The sequence below is a fragment of the Leuciscus leuciscus genome, assembly GCF_965113295.1.
Source record: "Leuciscus leuciscus genome assembly, chromosome: 8".
NCBI classification, from domain to species: domain Eukaryota; kingdom Metazoa; phylum Chordata; class Actinopteri; order Cypriniformes; family Leuciscidae; genus Leuciscus; species Leuciscus leuciscus.
In genome coordinates this window covers 18,210,550-18,236,598 of record NC_138732.1, presented here as the reverse complement: position 1 = coordinate 18,236,598, position 26,049 = coordinate 18,210,550, and the positions used below count along the sequence as shown (strand labels likewise).

The 26,049-nt window shown below is 38.3% G+C and overlaps 1 protein-coding gene across 3 annotated transcripts in view; it reads left to right on the top strand.

The window, feature by feature from the left end:
- Nucleotides 1–11,404, top strand: part of ebf1a (EBF transcription factor 1a) — a 132,033-nt gene extending 120,629 nt beyond the window's left edge. Inside the window, exons 13-17 of one of the 3 annotated variants that reach the window (XM_082178553.1) lie at nucleotides 1,212–1,389; nucleotides 2,315–2,494; nucleotides 3,731–3,925; nucleotides 4,975–5,043; nucleotides 8,217–11,404. In XM_082178553.1, the coding sequence (XP_082034679.1) occupies nucleotides 1,212–1,389; nucleotides 2,315–2,494; nucleotides 3,731–3,925; nucleotides 4,975–5,042 (621 nt within the window). In that variant the 3' untranslated portion in view covers nucleotide 5,043; nucleotides 8,217–11,404. Of the gene's footprint in view, nucleotides 1–1,211; nucleotides 1,390–2,314; nucleotides 2,495–3,730; nucleotides 3,926–4,971; nucleotides 5,044–8,216 lie in introns of all 3 variants that reach the window. The other 2 variants (XM_082178552.1, XM_082178554.1) reach the window with 2 other exon arrangements.
- The last annotated feature ends 14,645 nt before the right edge of the window (nucleotides 11,405–26,049 follow it).

The following is a 26,049-nucleotide window of genomic DNA, read 5'->3' as shown; positions in this document are numbered from 1 at the left end:
AGACTACAAACTATAAACACTCTAGATGCACAGGGCCTTATTGAGAAATCATGATTCATAAATAATTTGGGGCTGAAATGTATACTACATTTGCTATAACATTTTAGAACTGACTGGAAACGCATATATGTAAAAATATGTTTTTAACTTTACAAGTGTATAAATTACTTATAAAGAAAATGCTGCGCATTCTTTTAGGCAAGAGTGCAAACACACGAGAGAGTGCAAATTGTTTTATTAGGTTTAAGATTGTGATACAGGATCAGTGTAAATATTATCATCCTCCACATGTAAATGATTTAATAGAGCATTACAGATAGCCATTTGTTCCCAGTTATGTCCATTTCAGAGCTTTAAGGCCGTAGTCTCGTTCTCTAATATTCCCTAACATATTCCCTCAACATAAATCCCCCAACGCAATTCCTCCAGAGCTCTCTCTCATTGGTTTGAAGGACCACAAGGGCATCTTCAATGTTAGATCAGTTATGAACTGCGAGTGAGGGCATATGCTCATCGATTGCTGAGCTGAGCATGAGTGCAGTGATGCTGAATTATTTAGGCTGGGCAGTGGATGGAGCATGACTCCAGTCATCAACCCACTCTCTCTCAGGAACCCCTATCCCCCCAACCTCCACACGGTCCTGTCATCTTTATGAGGGTGAATTATGAGACCAAAATGTTCAGCCCCACTCCCCTCCACCCCAAACTTCTGTGCTTTGCTCTCTATCTAGACTGACTGGCAGATAAACAAACCTCTTTGAAATTTGTAATGATTCTACTTCTATATTTTGTTATTTAGTATTAACAATATATTGACCCTCTAATTCACTGATTCATTTGATCCTATTTGAACAGGTGCCAACATATAGGTTGTCTGTGCATTGGTGTAATTGTTTAAACTATGCACAGGCAACCGATATGAACTTTTAAAATACCAAATAATAAGGTGCAGTGGTAAATGTTATATATTTCAGGGAATTATTTTCACTATTTATTAGTATTAGTATTTTTTTAAGTATGTATTCATTGGGTTATTATATATAATTTTTAATGCATTTTATTGTGCTACATAGTATTATTATTTATTTAGTCAAACCTTTATTTATACTGTATGATTATTTGAAGGAGAGTGTGTTTTTTTCAGGCAGTTGTTGGCTAACTAATATCCTTCTAACCGTGGCATTGGTTCATTTCTTTGTTGATCCTGACAGGAGATCATTCTGAAAAGAGCAGCAGATATTGCAGAGGCGCTTTACAACGTCCCACGTGGTCACAACCAGCTGCCAGGCCTGGGTAACAGCTCAGTCCACACTGGCATGATGGGTGTCAACTCCTTCCACAGCCAGCTCGCTGTCAATGTGTCCGATTCCACACAAGCAGCCAATCAGGGTGAGCAGAGATCTGAAAACCTCAAGATATTTTGGCCATTCACAAAAAAGACAGAGATTAATCCTAGGCTACTGTGATTGAATATGATTAACCAGTTAATCACTTTTACATGTGGTAATTTAGCACAAACGTGTTTTATTCACTAAACACCCGCAAACCAGTTTAACCAGGTGCTAAATGTGCTGAAATATTGCTGCAGTGTATTTATTAATAAGTCATTGTCAATCTTTCCATCGAAAACACGCCTCCTTTCTACTGTATGTAAGAGTGATTCTGTACAGTCCCAGTAAAGTGTGCCACGGTAGTCTGTAGTTTACTGCATGGGGAAGTGGGGAAGAACTACCGAGATAGACAGCATGCAGACAGATACAACCGTTCAGCAATGCGCCCTGAACCTCCAGGCTCCTTTACCTCAGCATTCCTTGGCCTCTGTGACAGTGAATGATTTGTGTTAAGTCAGCAGTAATGTATCAGTCGTCTGATGAGAGGGAGAATGAATAGCAAGCAGAGCAGAGATGAGCTCTGCCTTTGTACCAGACAGCGGGGACTCCTGGAGCGAGAACTTCCTGCTGCTTTCACCCATGTCAGCGTTTAATGTCCTGATGTATATTTATAGTCCATATCCTCCTTCTGTCCTCTCTGCCTCCATATGCTACTGACACAGATCTTTTTTTTAAGGAATAGTTCACCTCAAAAAATGAAATTTGTCATCATTTATTCACCCTCATGTCATTCCAAACCTGTATGACTTTCTTCCTACTGTGTAACAAAAAAGATGTTTAGCAAAATGCTCTCAGTGTTCTTTTCCATACAGTGAAAGTCAATGGTGATCAGGAGCTGATTCTGTTTGTTTCTTTATTTACTCTGTCTTTGTATATTCTATGTCATGTGTGGCTCCTCTCATTCCGGTGTGTGCGTGTTTCAGGTTTCAGTCGAAACACAAGCAGTGTATCTCCTCACGGTTACGTACCCAGCACAACACCCCAGCAGAGTAGCTACAGTACCGTCTCTACCAGTATGAATGGATACGGAAACACAGGCATGACCACGCTGGGAGGATCGCCCAACTTCCTCAATGGCTCTGCTGCCAACTCTCCTTATGCCAGTGAGTACTGACCCACTCGCACCCTTTTGAATCATTTGCACATAAATATGAGCATTCACATAAGTGATTAGTGTGTGTGTATATATATATATATATATATATATATATATTATTTCTGATTTACTGTATTTTGTATCAAATAAATGCAACCTTGGTGAGCATAAGAGACTTCTTCTGAAAAATGTTGAACTTTAGTGTATATATGTTTATATCCAAACGGGTCCTTGCATGCTAAACATAAACTGTAGTAACATTAACACATCTTATGCCTGTATCATATTTCACTCAGACCACCAAGTGAGCCAGTCCTGCCACAGGAGCCCCCACAAAAAAAATGAAGTGCTCCTTGGCTAGAGACATAAGTTAGATCAACAGTCATAGCTATAATTGTGTGTGTCTCTTTAAGAGCAGAAAAATAATCCCAGCCTCCCTTTTCTTCAGCCATGATCAGATGCTGTCTATAATGCTTAGCCATTCGTATAACACCAATCTTCTCGCACGGCTTCTAAATTAAAGCGTCTTAATTAAATCAATAAACTAATTGCAGGAGAAGCAATTCAACTTCGGTACTTTGATTCCGAGATGTTAACAAGTATTTTAACAGGCTCACTGACTCCACGCTGACACTTTCAATCAATGCGAAAGAGCAGGCTTTGTGGGCTCCAATTTTCATTAATTGATTAGTTAGGCCTTCATAAATGGATTATGACACTATCAGGTGAATTTACTTGGAAAAGTGCCATAAAATTTAAGTGTAGAATAATAACAACAATAAAAGTAGAGCAGGATATAAGAGAGCAGCTGAAATACGACAGGAGTAATTGTAAAATCGTTGAGGGGGAAAATGCTCTTAGGGTATTAATAGACAAAAGGAGAGGCGGTAGAGACGGGGCAGGGGAGGGACCAGCGCTAATGTTGTTCTGAGAGGAGAAGATGTTGATCTGTGGAACTTGTGCAGTCAAAGAATACTATAAAAATATATAATTTGATATTATAAATTTTCACATTTTCTTTTTTTTAAACACTTGCTGAAAATTGCTACTGTTTCCCCCCCCCACCCAAAAAAATCTTCTAAGATTTTCATCAGTGCCCATTATATAAATATTTGCCTATACTACATGAATTTTTCATGGGTCTATGTTCGGTCCCTATCCGTTGTGTACACTGTAGGACTATGAGGTTTGCTCTGACCTATCCTAAACCCATTTCCCTCTTTCGCTCATTCCTGTCCCTCAGTTGTTCCTTCCAGTCCCACCATGGCCTCCTCCACCAGTCTTCCCTCCAACTGCAGCAGTTCCTCAGGCATATTCTCTTTCTCTCCGGCCAACATGGTGTCTGCAGTCAAACAGAAGAGCGCTTTTGCTCCCGTCGTGCGGCCTCAGACCTCGCCGCCCCCCACCTGCACCAGTGCCAACGGAAACGGCCTCCAAGGTGAGTGGAGCAGCAGAATATAAAGCTTGACCTATCCAAGAAAGCGCTAGCACAAATGTCAAAAATTAGGTTTAAATCTTAAAATACACAAATGTGATGAAGAGAAGGGTGCATATTTAGGTTTTGTGTATATAAAGTTTTGGGTCAGTAAGATGTTTACATTTTTTCTGGGGGAAAAAAATTCTTATGCTCACCAAGGCTGCATTCATTTGATTAAAAATACAGGAAAAATGTTAATACTGTGAAATATTAATTAAAAATAAATTGTTTTCTATTATTATATATTGTAAAATGTATATTCCTGTAATGCAAAGCTGAATTTTCAGCATCATTATTCCAGTCTTCAGTGTCACACGATTCTTCAGAAATCATTCTAATATGCTGATTTGATGCTCAAGAAACATTTCTTATTATTATGAATGTTGAAATCAGTTTTGTTGCTTAATATTTTCGTGGAAACTGTGATATATATATATTTATTTTTATATTTATTTGAAATAGAAATCTTTTGCAACAATCCAATTCTTTACTGTCACTTTTGATCAATTTAATGTTTTCATGCTGAATAAAAGGAATAATTTCTTCAAAATGTACAAAATCTTACTGACCCCAAACTTTTAAATGGTACAATCTATATATGTACTGTTTTCATAGTCTTTTTAAATGTGTGCTGTGTGTGCAGTATTATTTCTAAACGCTCTGTTCCAAATACTTTTTTCAAAAGTCTTCCATGTTTATATGACATAAGGAATCTGTGCCTATGTAAAGCTTTCCAAATAGTCACTTATGAGGCTCCATTCCAGTTAAAAGGCAGCTGCCTATGTAGGCAGTGTTGCAGCTCACATGTTTTGAAATAGCACTCGAGTGTTTGATCTACAGCCTTCTAACACATAGACAGCTGTCAGTTTGCCCTAACTTGTGGTAATCTGTTTTTATATTTGCTTCTCTGACCCAATTCCGCTTGTTGTACTTAAAAATAATAACTCTCTCTCTCTGTTTCCTTCATCTTCCTTCCCCTTCCCCCTGCTTCCTCATTCTGCTTCCAGTAGATCAATCTTTTGTGGACTCTAGCAAGTACTCCACCGCCAGCTCCCTGCAGGGACTGGCCTTTTCCTGAAGTATGTTACACCTGTCTCACACTCTTTCTTCATCATCCTCTCTTTCTATCCATTAAGCCATCCATCAGCATGACTGTCAGAACATCCTCTCCCTTCATCCTCCCTCATTCTCCTCACTTCTGCTCGGTCACCAGGGGCCTGCTGCATGTCTCGCAGGGCATGCCATATGTGTTTTGTTTCCTGTCTGACTTCCTGTTTCCTGTGTCAAGTCCTCCTTAGAGTTGCTTGTGGCTGTGGAGTGTGGAATACAAGGGTTAGTCAGTTAACTAACCATAAGTTCATCAGTATAAAAATATATAAAAATCCAAAAGGCGAATCTCAAGAAGAAATGTGCAGATGATATTAATACCCCACATTTTTATTAAGATATTTTGCCTTGTGACATTATTTTGAAGAATTAAGCACATTTCCGCATAAATTCGCATTACTGTAATGCAACACAATATCATTATCTTCACTGTAATATGAAAAAAATAAAAATGAACACAGTAGTACAGTTAACCTGGGCATTTGGTTAAATAGAACAAAATAAACGTGTGTATATACAGTATACTATTTATACTAAGGTGAAAATGTACTCATGAAAATGTGAAGTTCAAACAAAATCTTAGTGATCCTAAAAATAATATATTTATTTTTAAAAATATATATTTTTATTTTTATGAAGATTTGTTGAAGGTGAAAATACTTGGGACATTTCTTTAGCTTTCAGCTGTAGCCTGCTACATAAAAACACTCATGTGACATCTATAAAGACATATGTTAACTGTTATCTGAAACAAAGCCACAATCAGCTTCCTCTGATTTATGACAATTACTCTGCGTAGCATTTGGCCCTGGGTGTTGAGCTGAAATATTTAGACATCCACAGTGAGACAATATTAAAGTAATTGAGCGTTTGAGGCAGACATCTCTTATCTGCGAGCGTGGAGTGCTTCCTCTCCGTATGTTGATATGCACTCAGCACTCTGACCCGATGACCGATTGTCGGTCACCACTCATTTCTTTTCCATTTCAAATGAGGCAGAGACACTCAGGAAATAACCCAGGAATTAGAGATGAGAGACCAGGGAGAGGAAATCAATAGGAAGCCAATATGTTACATGAAAAATCTGGTGTGGTGATGTGGCCTGCTGAATGTGGAGAGCGATGGAGAGAGAAACCCGGCTCGGTGCTCATGGGACTTCCTTCCTCTTGGCCAATAATGAATAGAAGTGATACTAATGTTTGACTGAACATTGTTTAGTGTTTGAGAACAAAAATTATTTATCTAAGCTCAAGCTATTTTTGTTTAAGTGTTGGCAAGCACGTTAATTTGGGTCAGACTATGTATACTCTGCATGCACTTTTTATTAGCATAGCTGTTTGTTTGTAATTTGTCTCGAAAAAATGATGTCTGCATAAATGTGCGTCGGTCCCCATAGGCACGTGGAATAAACACTCAGTCGCTCATCGAAACACACAGTCAAATGAAAACAGCTTTAAATGACCTGTTTTTATTCAAGTCAAATATATTATTTAAAATGTCTGGATTGGATTACACCAATGAAAGTAATTTTTAAGAGTATAAATAGCGAACAACGGCATGCATACTCTTTTTAGCGCTCTGAGTTTGTCCTCTACGCTCTTGATGTAAATGAAAAGTCCCTCCGACTGTAAGAAAATTTTGAACGTCTCCTCCGAACCCGTGGAGCTTTGTCCTCATGGGAGAGAAGCATTAGCTAATGCGTTGCAAAGCCGTCCTATAGTGTTATCACTAATTGGATTGATGAATTGTTCATATAATGGCTCCCTGATGGGGAGACTGATATACAGCCTGTAAAGCAAGTCACTATTTATCCTGACAATGACTCCAATTAAACACGGACGACCTGCAACCTTAGGTGGATCATACAGAATAAAGATTATCCTCACCCACTCGCAGGGAATTGTACATCCTTCTGATTAATGTACAGCTTCAGTGTGATCGAAAGCACAGTGAATTATGGGATATACTTCTGCATTCGTTTAGTCTCTCTGTCCCTCCTTCAGCTGATTGAAGCCATATTTCTACCCGGTTGTTTAGATGTGATCCATGTGCTTTTTCTTTAAACTCCTCCATTTCTTAGCATAGATTTACTTTAAAACTATTTCAATCACGGAGTGATTTCAAACTCTCGGAGTGAATTATTTAACCAGCAATTATTGGCTAAGAATTAAAATAACATACATAAAAGACATGCTGCTGCAAGTATATATATATATATATATATATATATAAAAACAAAGCAGATCTTTACAGGTGGTGCTGGGGAGGAGGAGGGTTAAACAGAATATTTCATAATGGCGCAGCAGGGCGATCGCAATATATGGTTACATGGATTAGGAAGTACGTCTGGTTGGCTAATGCCACAGTGGACCAATCAGCGCTTGGTTAGGGTTTCATGACTGAACTATTTATTTAACTCTTAAACATGTATCCTGTTGTGCACGTTACATACTGTTTAGTGCTCTTGTAGGAGGCATGAGAAAGAATTTTTCATCCATTAGTGTTATCATTATCATAGCTGAGTCAGTTTGTAGTATGTGGGTCACGTGACTTGGTTCAAATTTTCTTATGCTCGTTTTGTCAGTTTGACAAAACATGTCCGCCCATGGTGATGTAGAAAGTAGGCATATATTTATCTTACTAAACAAAACTAAATGAAAATTAGACGTTTTCCACAAGTAACTGAAATAAGTTTGATAAGTTGAAGCACTAAAATGACTAGAAATAAAAGTAAAACTGAACAAATGAAAACTGAATTTAAAAATAAATAAACATTACAAAATAATTATAAAAAAAAGATCTAAAATTAAAATGAAACTCAAAATTTTAAATATTAATAAACTATAATTGTGTATCAAAATAACACTGAACTTATTGTAATTTTCAGACATATATGATAAATGATAAGTCAGCACAAAGCAGTACAGTATTTCAAACACCCTCTCTTTCTTTCTTTCTTTCTTTCTTTCTTTCTTTGTGCCAGGTTGACTGTAACACAAGAAAACAGTCTTATTTGTTCATATCGTTTGAATAAGACATGCTCTCCAGATGCTTTTCTTTTGGGATTGTTGCATGACATATGAAACCATGTCTTACCCTCCTTCTCTCTCTCTCTCTCTCTCTCTCTCTCTCTCCTCATGACTAGTGATCCCAGGGATGATTGTTCCTCCCATGTAGGGGCTCCTGGGCTGCTGAAGAGGCACATTTGATTTCAGCTCTCACCAGAGACTCTACGGTCTGAGCTGAAGGCAATTTCTGGTGGAGGAGACATGAAAACTGAACTTTTAAAACTCAGGCCTTTTGACAAAGGAATCTCATTTTATGGGAAGAAAGTGTTTGTTTGCTTTTGTTTTTAAGCTAATTTTTGGACTGCTCTACCGAAGGACTTTCCCCCCTGTGTTTTACCCATGCATAAAGGAGGGATGGATTTCTTTTTCATTTTATTCATATTCACTTTGATGAATTAAATGATCACATGCCTTTTTTACAGACTGTATCACACAAACATGACACTTAAGGAGCGGGTGAATCCGTAATGTTCCTGAGAACAGTGACTGGCAACGGCACAGATCTCTGTTAATACTGACCAGTTTTTATACAAACAGACACATTAGTGCAAAATCCAAATGAGAACATTTAGGCCAACTGCTTGAACACAGAAAAGAAGAGGGGAGGGGTTTTTTTGTCCCAGAGAGAAGCCAACAAATAGTTTGCCATAATCTTGTTTGTTTTCTTACTAAATGAAATAGTAGCGCCATACTCACTTCCCTGTCGTTATTTTTTGTGAAGAGTCATATGAAGCATCTGGGTACCAGCCGGTTTGGATGGCTATGATGTAGGAAAGTTATTTAAGAGTTATTAAATGCTGTCATGCTGTAATTTTTCAATGTCCAGATCCGTCCTCAAAGAGAAGAAAACGCAACCTAATTACCACAACAAATCAGTATTTATGTTCATACAAATATTTGCTGCTAAATAGAGCAGAGATATGCAGTAAACAGATGGACTGAAGGAAAACGCCCTCAGTTGCCATGCCATTTAATTAAAAAAAAAAAAGTTAAATTTTATGTGCTCAAAGAATGTGATGATTTTTTTTCTTTTCTTTTTGTTTTTGCTTTGTCTATGAAAAAATGAAACTGTGATTTATATAAATTTTACCGTGTTTGGTTTGCTGTGTTCACGAGTGAAGGATATAGGTTAAATGAAGTGTAAGAGGAATACTTTTTCAGAGCCGACTGTTAGAACAACCCTTTTTTTTTGTGTGTGTGTGTTTCTTTGGCTTGTTTTGGGGGACATGACTTGAATTAGCAAAGTATTTTCATGTTTAGACAGCACTGTATGAAGAATGCTTTCCAAATGTGTCAAACACCCAACATACAGCAGTTTGATTGGCTAACTTTGGTAGTCGTCTATTTTTGTACATATACTTTCTGTTGCCAAAGTCTTTGTTTTATTTGTATTTATCTCAGAATGGCTTAAGGCAGCTCATAATAACACTGATGATCGGTTCATTTCACAAGTTACACAAAATCTCTCAAACTTCAGCAAACACAAATCAAGGATTCTGGACAAAAAAGAGGGGAGTCTCTGTAAAATATCCATATAAATAATGTATGTATATCCAGATTTTGTATATTCTTTTCTCCCCAACGTTACTTTGATTGTGGAAGGTTTTTAGTGATTATTTGTCCATATGTTCGCTTTAAACACCGGCCTTGTGTTTATTGTCAATGTTTTTGTCTGCATTTAGGTCCATGTTTGTATCATGTCAAGCTTCCAATTTTTTAAGTTCCATTCATAAAAAAGCCATTGTCTATTTTTGTATAATTTGTAAGTTAAAAAGCAATTGTTTTCCTTTTGGAATTTTTTAATGTATGGCAAAAAAGTAGCATCTCACAGCATTTAGTTATGTAGATTTTGTTTTTTGTTTTTTTACAAATTATATATATATAAATATATAAATGATGAATATATAAATCTATATCTTTTTCTTTAAAGGCTTACAGAACCTGTACTATTGTAATAATATGCATGGGCTCTTCTCTGAGAGTGATGGTTTTATTTTGCGTGTCAAACCTTGGAGGACGTCTTTGATGAAGTTTTAATCTACGTTCTTTTTCGTCTTTTCTTTCGTCTTTTATTTATCTGATTATTTATGCCTGCTTATAAATCTGTCGATTCCATTTTCTCTCTCTCACGCTTATCAGTACCAGCAGTATAGATGCCTTAACAATGCAAACCCATAAGCGTACAATCACTTGTACAGACTTCACAACCACCATCACCAATAACAGTAGCCACAGAGTTCCTTAAGGGATTTCTTTCCGGGAAAAAAAAGCACAAATCGGTCTGTTTTACCTAAAGCGAGGAGGGTTAAATTAATTATTTGTCCTTTTTCTGTTGTTTGTTTATGAAGGGAAATGAAAGGGAACTTGAAGGAATATAAAGAGAGATTATATGATTCATATTTTATGTGTTGCTGGTGGGATGGGTTGCACTTTCTCATTAATTTAAAGCAAAAGTCTGCCTTTTTTTTTCACTCGTTTATGTCTGCTGCGTTCACGAGAGGGGTGGAAGCTCAAAGCCATATTCTACAGTGTGTCACCGTTGGCTCGGAGGGGACGTTCACTTTAGCTGGAGGTGCATGTGAACCTGCATGTTCTGGGTCGTGGTATGTTGTTCGTGCTACAGCACTCTGTTAAGGTACCGTTCACGTATTTCTCACCCTGAGCAAAGTGACTCGATATCAGACTCAGAGCACAACGCCTTGCCCCCAGAGCTGACGTGCTGCTGACTCCCAGTCTAACGCTGTGTCTAAATCTACTGTCAGCCGAATCGGCCCTCGATGATCGGTCTTCAGGGCTCTTTTATGAATGGTTTAAGTGCTGTCTCCTGTAATGTATGTCTGCACTCTGCCATCTAACCGAAAATGGCTTTTAATATGCTGATTTGGGGTTTGTGTGAGGACTTTTTATCAGAAATGACTGATGATTGAGCTTTCATGATGTTTTTCTTTCCATATGTGGCTGTTACACATTGGTTACTTTGTCAGCAGCTCCGTCACAATGATTAAGATGGACTTATTATAAAACGACAAGCATTTGTAGGACACAAGACTCGAACCAAAAAGATGGTCTCCATTTTTTCTGCCTCCTATTCTTTGTTTGTTTCTTTTTTTTTTTTTTTTTTTGACTGGATACACACTGAACCGTTCTGTTGATAGGCAAACTCAAGACAAAAACTACTGTATAGATTGTTATCATTTTTGATGAAAGCTGTAAAATAACTTTTCAAAGTTCACAATATTAAATTAAAGTTACTTCTTGTCTGTGATTTTTTTTGTCTTCCTTGAGCTTTTCTTCCAGAAGCAGGTGTTTTGGGGCTATGTTAGGATCATAGACGTAATAAACATAACCCAGCATGTTATTTTTGTGCCATCTTATTGCCAACAGATGTCTGATTGTTTGTTATCCCTGGGGAGCGATCTCTCATTGGGCCCAGCCCACTTTCCTTCTACCCCAACCCGCCAATTCCCCTTAAAGTAGCACATTTTAATTAGCCCCATTCATTAAATTATTATATACCTGAAAGCATAATGAATGTAGGAAAACATGTTAATGATGGGCTCCTCAACTTATTAATTGAACTGTGCGTTGCATTTAATTGACTCATCATTTGCATTTACAGTCATCAGCAAAAATTTATATCTCTTTTTTTTTTTTTTTTACTTTGCATATTTAATTTAAGATGCTCTTGATCTGATTAGCTTGTAAAAGTCACTGACAGGATTCTGCTGACCCGATTGCATGAGGGCAAACTCCACCTCAGCACAGGGCTTGAAAGAGAGCTTCACATGACCCTGAAACATTAGTGAAATGCAAGATTGAATCGTTAATATCATTAGCCATTAAATCAAAACACGGCCTGTTGTTTCAGTGGGAAGCGCTGGTGTTTTAAGGCCTGAATCGTTAGTTGTCTGTTTGCTAAAGTAAACAGAAGACCACAAATGAGCTAAAAGAGTATATTATAATTCTGTAGATTATAATTTATGATGCATCATAAAAATGTTTTGTCATGTAAAAATGTGATTTATGTGAGGGCATTTAAATGAACTGTTTTATTACTCAAAACTTTTATGTAATGTGAGTGAATAAACCTCAATATATTATGCAAAGAATCATTTTGAAATATGTTAGATCAAGTAGGAATAGCTCTTGAAGTAAAACTAAAAACTAGTTTTAACATGTTATTGAATATAGCCATGTTAATGTATTTGGTCTTGGTATAGGGGCCTCATTTATAAGATGTTGCATAGAAAGTGTCCTACATTTGATCTTACGATCATTTCTCAAATGTCCGTATGTGTGATTTAGACTAGAGAACCAGCGTACGCAAAAAAAACATGCATACGCGCCGTCTTCCAGAAGTGAAATTTATAAATCTCAAATGATCTTGAAATTGTGCGCTGCTGAATGGTTTGTCATTATGTCATTAACATATAACAACGTCCAAATCCTTTACTTGATAATGTTGAGCAGCAAGAATTGCTTAGATCTTCAAATACCTTCAGTACTCCAAAACGCTGCCACAAGTAAAAGTGCGTACGTCTGCTTAGACCCTGAAGTGGCGCTTTAAAGGGTTAGTTCACCCAAAAATGAAAATTATGTCATTAATGACTCACCCTCATGTCGTTCCAAGCCCGTAAGACCTCCGTTCATCGTCGGAACACAGTTTAAGATATTTTAGATTTAGTCTGAGAGCTTTCTGTCCCTCCATTGAAAATGTATGTACGGTATACTGTCCATGTCCAGAAAGGTAATAACGACATCATCAAAGTAGTCCATGTGACATCAGTGGGTTAGTTAGAAGTTTTTGAAGCATCGAAAATACTTTTTGTGCGCAAAAAAAACGACTTTATTCCACTATTCATTTCCTTCTCTCTGGGCCTCGAGTTAGTTCACGTAGTGTAACAGCGTAGTGCTTCTGGGTTGTACGTCACACGAATCACACACATGACCAGCGTCGGCCAATAGTGAGCTTACGTGTGACGTATAACACAGAAGCGCTACGCTGTTACACTACGTGAACTAACTCAAGGCCCAAAGCTCTCGGACTCAATCTAAAATATCTTAAACTGTGTTCCGAAGATGAACGGAGGTTTTACGTGCTTGGAATGAGTCATTAATGACATAATTTTCCTTTTTGGGTGAACTGACCCTTTAAGCACTTTTCCATGTCAAAGACCGTTTTTTATAAATATGAAGTTTGGCGTGGATTTTAGCGTACACACACTCTAAGATCAAATCTGTGCGTACGCACGTTTTATAAATAAGGCCTTAGATCTGCTACGCTGCTATTGCTGCTGCTAACAGATATACAGACACACTGTTGTGAGCATGTAAGACATGTTGCTGCATAAATAGACATACGTAAATTCCAAAGCAGATCTAGGCAGGTGGAGCTGGGGAAGGTGGAGGGTTTCAGAATAATTTTGATACCACATCGCAGGAATATCTTACAGCAAACAATTAACCAGACTGTTGTGACTAAATGTTGAGGAAGCAATCTCATTGGCTGCAGGAGTCCAATCAGCTTGTGACATGCTGTGATGCTGATTTATAATGATAAAAAGGCCTATGTGTATAAAAGTCTGATCTTTGAATTCATTGAATTGCCACCTGGTTCCTAATGTCTCAGTGTTTTAGAGTCGCTAATTATCAGTTTTATGTCAGTATTTTTATTCAGCCAGTTGCCATAAGATGGCAGAGCTTTGGATAGCCATTAGCTAATGGATTATTGAGAGACATGGCCACCCCCCTCGCCCAAAACCTTCAGTCCACACCCTGCAGTGAGGCACTTAGCAAACAAAGCCCTCTTTGAACATTAAACATCACAAGTGAAGGATTACTTATGTCCCCTTCTCGTTCTCTCTCTCTCTTTCTCTCTTACTGTGTCTTTTTCTCTCTTTCTGTCACTCCGCTCACTCTCTCTCCGTCACTGATCCCAGGGGAAGACTGTCTGGAAGCTAATGCACAGGAATGAGTGATAGATGACAATTTGAACAGAGGTGTGTGCGCATCTCTCTCCACTTGTCATTGTTGACATTCGCAGACAGAAACTCTATAGAGCAAATCAGCCTCTCCCAGTGTTAATGAGTGAGCTGATTATTTTTATATGGCACTTATAAAGCTGACACATCAGAGCATGAGTACTAAGCACCCAGAGGGAAATTTATATTTCTCAGTGGTTGCCCTTTCAGTTCGCAGTTTTGTGTCATTTAAGTAGCGCCTTGTTTCTCTTAAAATTCATTGGAAGAAATATAAATGGTCACAAATAAGAAAATTGTGGGTGTACAATAAGAGCAATAAAAACAATGTGGATACCAAAGATCAGATAATGTGGAGAGTTTAAATAATAATAAAAAAAGAATGATCCATCTATCTATCCATCAATCCATCCATATAATTTGTATATTAATACATAATACTATATAATATGAATATTATATAGTTTGTATATGAATACAAACTACTATATAGCACTAATATTATGTAAATCGTATATTAGTACATCATTCTATATAATATTAATATAATATAATTTGTATATGAATATATCATATTGTAAACATAGTTTATAAGCATTAGTGCATGTAATTATTAGTCATGCAGGGAATGTTCTTTCCTGCACAGATACCTGCTCAAAAACATTTCAGATTATACCTTAAGATAAAGACTAATACATGCAGGATCTACCTCAGCCCAAACCAAATAAATTAATTAATAAATAAAGCAGATCGTCTCCAGCTCTTCCCATGAGCAGGGATAGAGGGGGAGAGGAGAGCTGAAAGGCATCTTTGAGAGGGAAAACAGGGGTCCCACTGGGGAGTTTGGGGAGAACGGAGAAAAGGAGAAAACAAGGAAAGAGCAAGACAAAGACGGCGAACTGAAAAGAGGAAAAAAATTTGAATGAATAAAAAGCCACAAGAGACAAGGAGAGGACACAATACAGAGAGAAACGGAGAGCGAGCGAGTGAGAGGGTCCTCATAGTCCACAGAGAGATACCAGAGATCAGAGAGGGATGTTCGAACCGATGCGGGAAGGCGCCGAAAGAGAGAAGGAAATGCTGCCTGGTACCTGAGCGTGGGGGTACAGGTTGGGGGGTGGCCCTCCTGGGAGACGCAGGCCTGTCATCGCAACACAAAAACACTGCAGGCCGAGCCATGGGGATAGTGGGATGTGGGGAATAAAGGGCAGGAGGGGTTTGGGACTGTGTTTCAGCCCAGGGGCCTCTTCAGGCACAGAGACACTTCACACACAAGAGGGACACAATAATGCAGCCAATGCAAACTCAAATGTCCTTTACATGACTCCACTGTTGACTCATAAAGGACAATGTATTGTCAAAACATTTGGCTCCAAATGATGAGTGACAATTCCCTTTTGGAGGTAGAATTGAATTGGATGCATGGGAGTATCATGGCTGTAACATAAAGACAGCTTGAAATCATTGTTCACATGTTTTTCAATACAAAGTTTCAGTTTCAAGCATAGGCTACATTACAAAGTCAGTGTTTGTTGCATTTTATTAGCCTATATATTGTTATATGTTATTATATACCATTTTAATAATATGTGACTCTGGATCACAAAACCAGTCATAAGTCGCACGGGTATATTTGTGGCAATAGCCAACAATACATTGTATGGGTCAAAATTATCGATTTTTCTTTTATGCCAAAAATCATTAGGATATTAAGTAAAGATCATGATCCATGAAGATATTTTGTAAATGTCCTACCTTAAATATATCAAAAATGTATTTTTGTGAGTGGATGCAGCAAAATCGCCAACAGAAATGGACAACTTTTAAAGGCGATTTTCTCAATGTTTAGATTTTTTTGCACCCTCAGATTCCAGATTTTCAATAGTTCTATCTCGACCCAATATTGTCCTATCCTAACAAACCATAAATTAATGTAAAGCGGACCACACAACTGACCAAGACTCACTGGAAAAAACTTAGCTTACCTGTAGCAAAATTTTGGCAAAACGCAAAATACGTACCAATATGTATATCACTGCAGTTTCTAAGAGGCAGTAAAACCGCAAGCACTTTATCTTTTTTATACACAATTATGATTACTGGGGCAGATTATGGATTAATAAAGACTTGTTTTACACAAATGCGTTCACACAGAATGCAATTTTATTTTGCTGTTAAAAAACCTAGACGCAGGTCAGTGGAATAAAAAAAAAAAAGAGTAATTTTTTGAGATACATTTTTTAAACCTGAGCTTCTTTTAACTTGAGCGGCCGTGTCATTGCGTGGTTCGCTGAAATAGATGCCAGACAAAAACGCAAAAGTCAAACTTGTCTGTCTAGATCACATTGAAAAGCAACCCAGTAGAATAAAAAAACACGTTCTCTGAGAACGGCCCCTTAGACTTTTAAAAATGTGCTGCAAGAGCCTGCGTTCCTTGCCATCCCATTTCTAAACACAAAAATCTGAACTATGTTGCACTGTATGACACGACAACTAGTTGTTTATTGTCATTTTCATTTAAGGCTTTCTATGTTAAGTCCTAATATAACAATGACTAGTGAGTGAGAGGTTATAAAATGTGTTTTTCTCTAGGTTAATATTCTAAACAGTCATATTCATACTGGTGCGTGTTTGTCTATAATGGCCAATTCTGATATAGGCTTGATTTGCAAAAGCCTTTCAGATTTTTTTGCATTGTAGACAGTTCCCTCTAGACATGACAGGAGATTTACTGCTATTAACATGCTCTCGGATAAAGGGCAAAAGCATAAATCAGGATTTACTTCATATCCTGCACATCAGAGATCCATCTTCAGCAGTTTGAAGTCTGAGTCACATGCTCCACTGCATCACCTACGTATGCAGGACATGTAATCTGTGTAGTTTTATACATTTTAAGAAATAATTCACCCAAGAAGGAAAATTATGTCATCATGTACTCACCAACTCACCAACAAGAATGTACTGGTCGCGCATCTGCATATTATTGCAATAAATGCAGGCAGAAGCTTTCAAGCTCTTCTGAAGTCATATGACAGATTTGTTTGAGAAATTTACCGATTAACTTCCCCTAAACTTCTGCTCCTCCACTGCAACAAGATCATTGAGTAACCCAAGAGCTGGATCAGTCCAAATTGCAAAAGAATCTTGAAGGGGCCATTCACACAGAACGCTGCTTCTCCATTGTTTTCAATGCAAGCACACGCTAGACGTGTTTGATCATTGTGCTCACGTTGACGATCATCTACGGTCAACTATCATATATGATACTATACCATTCAAAACTTTAGATTCAGTAAGATTTTTAAATGTTTTTGAGTCTCTTATGCTCACCAACAGTTATTTTGTGAATTATCATTACAATTTTAAATAACTTTTTAACATTTTAATTTTAAAATATAATGTATTCCTGTGATGGCAAATCTAAATTTCCAGCATCATCACTCCAGTCTTCAGTGTTGATTCATTCTAATATGCTGATTTGCTGCCCAATAAACATTTATTTTCAAGGTTGAAGATAGTTGAGTTGCTTTTAATTTCTTTTTTTTTTTAAGAAATGAAAGATGTTAAATTAAAGAAGTTAAACCCAAATTTTGAACAGTAGTGTACGTCTTATGATCTTACGAAAGACTTACAAAAGTATATTGAAGCACCAAAATATTCAATGAGTATATAACCGACAAAGACTTGCAATCTGATTTGCTTATGTTCTGGTTCAGGCATTTAATGAGAGCTTTTCCAGTCTTTTACCTTTACTTTTCATATTCTTCAACATTTACTGATCTGGTACTGGCTAGTAAAGGGCAGTCTATGGCTATAGTGATTGCAACTCCACCGCTTTAATTTTACTCACAGTCTCTGTGTCATACAATGCAAAAGGTGTAATCCTAACTGCACAGAAATACAGTGGTGGCACTGTCCATTTAACACTGTGTTTTACCTAAGCTGCACTGTGGGGCTTTGATGTAAGTTTCACCTTAATCAGAACACCCACAGTAGGTGTTCCAGCGTGAACCCGAATGTGCTGTGGCCGGGGCTCGCGGTGGCGCTTGTTGTGTTTGATATTTATTCTAATTGCTTCGGGTAATTTGCTGTGAGTAGGACTAATGAGAGGGTCGGAGGGACCTAATGGATGACGGAGGCTGCATTTAGCCGTTTAGATATCACAGGTGGCACCACAGAGAATGAGGCAACGTGAACTCTGTTAGACAAACCTGCATATATTACCGTTCGTTTGATTGCTCTGGCTATTCTCACCTCCTGCTGCGGCTGCCAATTGGCTGTGATTCAGTAAATTGACTGCAGAGTGGCAGAGGAGTGAGATAGCTGAATTATGAATGTGGAGCCATTAGTACAGGTATCGGTGTGTTTAGCTGTTTATTCCATGACAGTAATTATTTATCACAATGTGTGGTTATGATTACAACATCATAAAGGAGATAAATGGACAGGGACACCACGATAAATCCACAAAGCTAATAGAGCATGTGCATTTACAGGAGTGCATTACGCATCGGGGATCTTTGGATTTTCTGATAACTGATCGATCTAAGTGACCTCTTATAACCTTCATCAACTAAACATATTCCATAACAGCTACATGTGATGACAGAACTCTTAAAGGGACAGTCCCCCCCCCCCCCCAAAAAAAGTCATAATTTTCTCTGACTTTCTTTCTTTTGCATACAAAAGCAGGTATTTTGAAGAATGTTTTTAACCATAAAATGAAAGTCAATGGGGTCCAAAAGATTGTTATAAAAGAAACCTCTTCAGGGTGATTCAAAACCCCACTGCGAAATGTTCCCGCTACTTTCCAAATAAGTAGACAAAATATTAATTTGACATATTTTATCCGGCCACACCGGATGCGGCGCTGTGCGATACGACATCATTTCTGACAGTAAACTGATGCCCCGTTATATTTCTGACTTACTCCAAGCACTCACTCAACTTCTGACACCCAGGACAAATGGATTTGCAACATTCGCTTTGTCACGTCCAGTCTAGACAACCTCCATACAAGAAAATATATGACTGAAGCGTATCTCGCCCTCAAATACACCAGTACAACGGTGGGTAATGAAGAGAGACCAGTGTGTTATGAACTGTTGTAATACTGTATTAATTATAATGCTTTAAATAAATCTTATAGGATTTTGCAAACAAAGTCACGTTTGAGAGCGTCTTTATGTGGGTGCATGGAGGTGAGGGGCTTCAAAATATTTTTCTCTTCAAAAGGGAACCACTGTATAAACCAATAAAACACAGAGACATACATAATGACTGAATTCTCATGAGAGAACTATCCTTTTAAACTTAGACAAAAATTGTTTACTTGTGCCCTGTCCTATCCTTATGCTTCCATGTGAGCGTCCCAATTGAGCACTATATTGGCAAAATAAATGATCACTGTCGTGTAGAGCACTGATTCTGTGTGACATTTGGACATGGACCAAATCAGCCCTTGATTTGTTCTTAATGGGGTCAGAATGGAAGTTTGTTCATTTGACAGGATTCTCCATTGACAGAGACACATTGATTGATGCTTTGTAGTGATTTCCCATGTTATGTATTCTTTTCTTTTAATTACGTTTCCCAAGCATCATTAAGTGCCATTATACTATAATGACAGAACTGCAGAGTCACAAGACAAGCTAATTGGTGATTAATGTTGTGTATCAGTGATGGAAGATTTGCAATTTAATGAAACAGTTCTGTATTTAAATGCTGAATTCGTACAAACGTAAATCTCAAGGACAGATATAGTGAATGTGATTCTGTCTTATCTATCTACGAACCATGACATCAAGACAAAACATGCCCCAGCTGTTCTTGTATCAATATACAAAACCTTGCAAAAGGAATTAGGTTTTCCTATGGTTTATTAAAGCGGGCCGGTTTTCGTTGTTTTATAAATACGGTGAGAGGAAAATAAATACGCGCGTTTGTTTTCTCTTCCTCGTTGCCCCTGTTTCTCTCTGTCTGTTTTTTTTTTTTGCATCTTTATACGGGCCTCATAGTTTACATGTCCGTCCATCCATCTCCGCTTCGTGTGTGTGTGTATGTGATTGTGAAATATCTATCTTTCCATCCACACATCCATCCTCGCCACCACCCCCGTGCTCCGTCTTGGCGTGTTCATACCCCGCTCCTGGCTCATCTCCTCTGGGCTGGAGGGCTTGTGAAAGCCTCCTGTTTACAGGCCCTGTTGCCCGCTAAAATCAGCTACAGATTCCCATTAATTTCTGCTTGTTGGTGTTGTACCCCAGCCAATGAAACAGTGTGTGACCACCGCACAGCCCTATCCACTTTGGAGCGGAGGCTGCCAAGGCGCCGTTTAACCCTGTGTGCTTGAGAGGGCAGGCACATATAACTCTTCCTAATGTATTGTCCCTCGTATGGGCTTCGACAGCCCCTTCTACTTGTGCGGCGCTATTCATTACCGCTAATTTGACGTGTTTACGGCCTGCCTTCCTTATATTAGATACTTAAAGGAATCGATTGGGCTTAAATCGAAACACCTACAGCCGCACAAACATGTCAATACGGAGATGAGTGCTTAATCTCAAGGACCAAGGAACTTATGTCCGGGGGGAGCAAACTCTGCAGATCTAATTTATGTACGTATCCCAATTACGATCAAGTGTGTGTTAGTGTGTTGAAGAAGCTCTTGCTCGTGTCCTCAGGGCATATACAGTTCTGTACTGTTTCGAGGTAATGCCTTCCAGTTTGTCCGCATGCACGGTGTGATATGGACCTTTTTGTGAATGAGTTCATCTGCGGGGAGGGAGATAGGATAATGGGGATTCTCCATGACTTTGCAGCTCTGGGAATCATTATATGAGGACATGAATTTGGCACTTCATAACCTCAGTAAACAGCGGGGTGCGACGTAGTCGCTGTGTGCTTGTTTATTTGTGTGTCCGTGTATATGTGCATAACGGAGAGGTGAAAATAATACAACTGTTATTATCACACACTAGAGCTATTATCTGTTAGGTCACTGACAGATTTTAAACACACATGCAGGTAACCCTGACACAAAGAAGGGCCTAAAATATAATGAAAAAGGTGGGAAAATATGATATCGAACACCCACGGCTATTATGGAGGCAATAGCGGTCTGTGTGTGGTGTAGTGTTGCCTCAAACTTGTCTAATGGCTTCCAGACCTGCAGGTCAACTGCGTGTTTCTCCATCATTCTGACGTCTTGGCTGTACTATTGGGCTCAATCTAATCATGGTGCCCAAATGCCCTGCGGGCTTTACAGTGTGCTGTTGATGCCCTTCACCTTTATTCTGAGTTCCAATGAGCGGGAAGCCAGGTTCGAGTCTCACAGGCACTATGCAGTACAGTTGTAAAACTACATACTCGTCGCCACGCTGCTGTTTGGCACTTTTTTTGTGGACCGTTCGTTTGCTTTTTTCGTCTTGGAGTGAATGGTGAGTGAAAGTGGTGCCAAAATGAGCCGATTTTACATGCTTTATGGATTTATTTTCATCAAAATGATGATAAACGTTAGATTCTTTCCACCGCCGATTCACAGCATGAGGAAACTGCTCAGAAAGGCAAACACTCTGAGCTGAGTTTTATAATGAACTCGAGGGCAGTAACTCTTCCACCTACCCCCACCCCCGAGGCCAAGCTTTCTGTAGCCCACTTCCATTCTGTGTTTTTCTTCTTCATTCTTTCTTTTTTGGCTGGGTGGGGGGCATCCAGAGGAAGCAAAAAAATGGAGAACGCAGCACATATTTCAGATTTATGAAGTTTGGACACTCCTCGCGTTCCAACATGAGAAAGAGAGAGAGAGAGAAATCCTCATCTGGAAATAATTAGAGTTTTTTTTTTTTTTTGTCGTCTTCTCAGTATTAACGCAACATGACAGCCTGTAAGCATTTTTGTGCCATATTTCAAAGTTATGGTTTATAAACATCTGGTGAAGCTCTCTCTTGCGCACTCTTGGGAAAAGGGGATCTTTTTTCCACATTGCGCTCTGTTTGTATTGGGCTCAGGAAGGTGAGAAAGTCCAGCGATGTAAGAGGCCGTTGTTCTGCGCTGGATAGAGAGATGGAGCAGGGGGCATTGGGTGGGAGGCAGGTAAGAAACACTCTGGCCTCTCTCAGACCTACAGCTTCCTCAAAGAGCCTGTAACAAGCTGCCACACGCACATTAACAGCCACGCTAAATGCCCCCAGTAGTCCTGAGCTTAGCCAGACCACTGTGTCGTATGAAGCAGTCATCTGTCATTCTGCCTCTCTATTTTTCCTCACTTTTTTCGGATTCATTAAAGATTGAAGATTAAAGAAAAATAGATTGCGTAACAGTTCACGCAAATGCATTGTTCTGCCAATGCAGATGAAATATCATACTAAAACTCTCTGATTGAGTTTCCTTCAGTAAAGAATTGATGAACAGTTATATTTACTGACTCAAAAGTGCAACCAGTGTATTCCTGAACAAATGTCTCTTATGAGCTGGTTCTTATGGTACATCAAAACACTAGTCCGTGTCCCGTACGAATAACTCTAACAAGTCAGTTTTATTTTTAGTGAATCAAAAATATAATGCATAGCCAGTGTGGTTCAATTCCAGAATGTATGACTCTAATGAGTTGGTTCTTTTTAATGAATCAAACACATATCATAATCAGAATCGAATTCCAATATTTATTCCTAAAATAACTAAAATAATCGTTAATGGAACTGTTACAGAACCAGAATCGTTAAACACGTTACGATTCTCTATTTCACACAACATTGGGTTCAGTTTCTCATGTATGTCATAGTACTCTGTGTATCATTTTCTTGCTTCTCACATAAAAATGCGACCCCTAGATTGACCGCTTCAGTTTCACATTTTCTTGTGCAATACGAAGGTTTGTGTTTCATATGCATGATTTTGCCAGATGCTCCGGTGGTCCTTGCCTGTGAAGTAGTACTCGGTCTATTTTTGAACCTCCATCTTGTAAAGTGCTCATGGGAATATTTTAAAAGTCATGCTTCTTGTAAAAAAAATACCCTATATGTATTTGACAATGCTCTCTTTCCTTTCACCAGCAACAAAGGATACATTGATTATCCCTCTCAAAGAAATTCTGTCCCGCCGCGGACCAGTGTCTGATGTGTTTTTCTTGGCTTGCTCAAGTTAAACTTTTGTCATTCACTCAGCATATTTGAACAAATTAGAAACATTAGAAACCCAAACCATAGTGATGTTTTGGCTTCGACATTTCAGTTCCACAATTACATTTTAAAACACAACCAAATTGTTTGACAGCAGAATTGAAAAACTTAAAACAACTATCTATATTTGAAACACATGCTTTTGGAATTGAAACTCACAGCACCATTAAGGTCATGTGAATGCTTGCTGCTTTGTCATATGACCGGTGTTAGACTTATGTATTTTCCCCTCATGTAATAAAGATAGCTGTTACAGTGCATACTAACGGAGGGGAATCCGGCTCCTATTTCTATGCACTTTTTCTGAACTAACTTAAATGTACTTCCTTTATGAAAGCTGCCTGGTATCACTGACTCACCCACTCGCAGACTCAACTCACAGTCTGATCACATAGAAATCGAGTGAAACAAAGCATTGCAGTCTCTATTGAGGAACAACATACTAACAGCAGTGAAGCGCAATGAGAACGCTCTTTGTCAGTGCTGTTTTCTCATCAGGAGTGACCTGTTTTTCCTGGCCCTTCTATGAAGTTTGTCTTGTATTTCAGCCAGATGGACAGAGTTGCCCATGGTCAGCGCACACACAATGGCCAATAGGATCAATTTCTCGTGTGCTGCATATTTAGCCTTTTGTCTATCGATAACTCTCTCCATACCTCTTTAAATCTAAAAACTCCATAAGTTAAACTTCCTTTTGATATGGATGTGGAAGTGTTTGTTTTTATTTTTTGTTCTTCCTCAGGATGCTTGTCCTGATGTTGATGTGCTCTGGAGACAGTCTTTGTTTTTGTTATAGACTGTTGAGAAATTGTATCTGAATGGGGTATTAAGATAACAGCAAATATATAAAACTTAGAGATGGACTTACAGTGAGTTGCCCCAGAAAGTATTTAGGACACTTAAGTCACCAGTGAAATGTTTGAATTTCATTGCAATAGATAATAACTTTTCCTTTCTTTTTTAAATGTCACATTTTAGAACCTATGAGTGTCAGATACCTTATATATTTTGAAAGCATACAAACTTCTAAATATTTATTTATTTATTTGAAAGTGTGCTATTTTTATTTGAAAATAAGTTGTATGGGTTTTCTATTTTGTTGTATATGTCTACTGCAATAACATATTTAGATACTTTTTGGGCCACTATACCTACCTTTTTGGAAAATGATAGTTTTCTGTTGCGAACAGTGATTTAAATGTGCACAATTTGATGTAGTGCTGCTGAGTGAGGTTCCTAGTGTGCTAGAAACTGCTTACAGACATCTCAGCCAAATCCCCTTCTAAAACACATCTCAGAACTATATTTGATATTTACTGATTTTTCCAACACTACATAAATCTGTGAGCTATAATTATGATAGTAACACGCTATATTAGTCTGTCACTCAGTATGTTCTCCATACGCCTCGCCCTCCTTTTCTATCTCTCTCTGTCTCTCTCTCTCTCTCTCTCTCTCTCTCTCTCTCTCTATCTCTCTCTCTCTCTCTCTCTCTCTCTCTCTCTCTCTCTCTCTCTCTCTCTCTCTCTCTCTCTCTCTCTCTCTCTCTCTCTCTCTCTCTCTACTGAATGCCAAACAAAAGTACCTTAATGTGCTGGGAGAGAGAGATTATAGCGTTTTTATTGAGAACATGTGGAAATAATTCTCTTGTAATCTCCTGTAATTGTAAGTCTGATATTAGGACGGGCTGGAGTTCATTTTCACTAACATCTCAACTGACTGAGTTATTATATCACATTTGTGGTCCAAGCAAATGATGTGGCCATTTGTATGAAAGGTCCATTAAAGTGTTTTGTAGGAACTGGCTAAGATGTTCATGTTGAACAAGTTAACATGTGTTGAAAAAAATATTGTCAATGTACTTTCAGTCAACTCGCTGTGCTATTTTTTCTCCCTCTCTTAGAGTGATAGAACCTTCTCTGAGCTCAAGGTTAAAGTGAAATGTCAACGAATCAGAGTTTGTAAAATAAGGACCTCTTGGCCAGGCAAGCCAGGTGACAGCTGCTCATAAACCTACAGGAATAGTTCACCTATGATTCAGTGAACTGGACTAAACAGTCATTAATTGACAACAACTCATTCACAAACAGGGCATTGCTAATTAACATGCAGAAGAAAGATTCTCAGTGGTAAACATATTTTTTTTAGGGAAAAAATATGAATCTAATGTTCATCTAACATGCACTGCTAAGATGACTTACTCTTGCTGATATTGCGTAATATTAATGGCGCATGAAAATTGCCCTTATTTTGCCTCTCCTTATCATGGTCAATTTGCAATTAATGCATTGGAACACTTTACTATGAGAATAATGTAGACAGATAATTACACAATATCTGCCCTTCATTACTCCACCTTAACCAGGACTTAATGAGAAATTCATTACCCATTTCCACATTTCCCTGCTGCCCATGTCTTCAAGGCATACACTCAGCATACATTATCTCTTCTTTTGCTATCAACAGCAAAATCCTCAACCTCTGTCTTTCCTCAGTAAAGATCAGAGGATTATTTGCCAGCATGAATACTAAACACAAGAACAGAGAGTTCAACTTTATCCAAAGCAAAGATATCACACAAATTCTGATGAGCTATCAAGGAATAATCTACCAATCCAGACTCTCAAGCTAAACTACTGCGTGCAGATCGGTTTTGTATTTGAAATCAGCATATTGTCATATTGATGAGAACGGACAATGAACAGAACAAAACACAGGGCTTAAATACCAGAGCAAATGAATTAATGAAA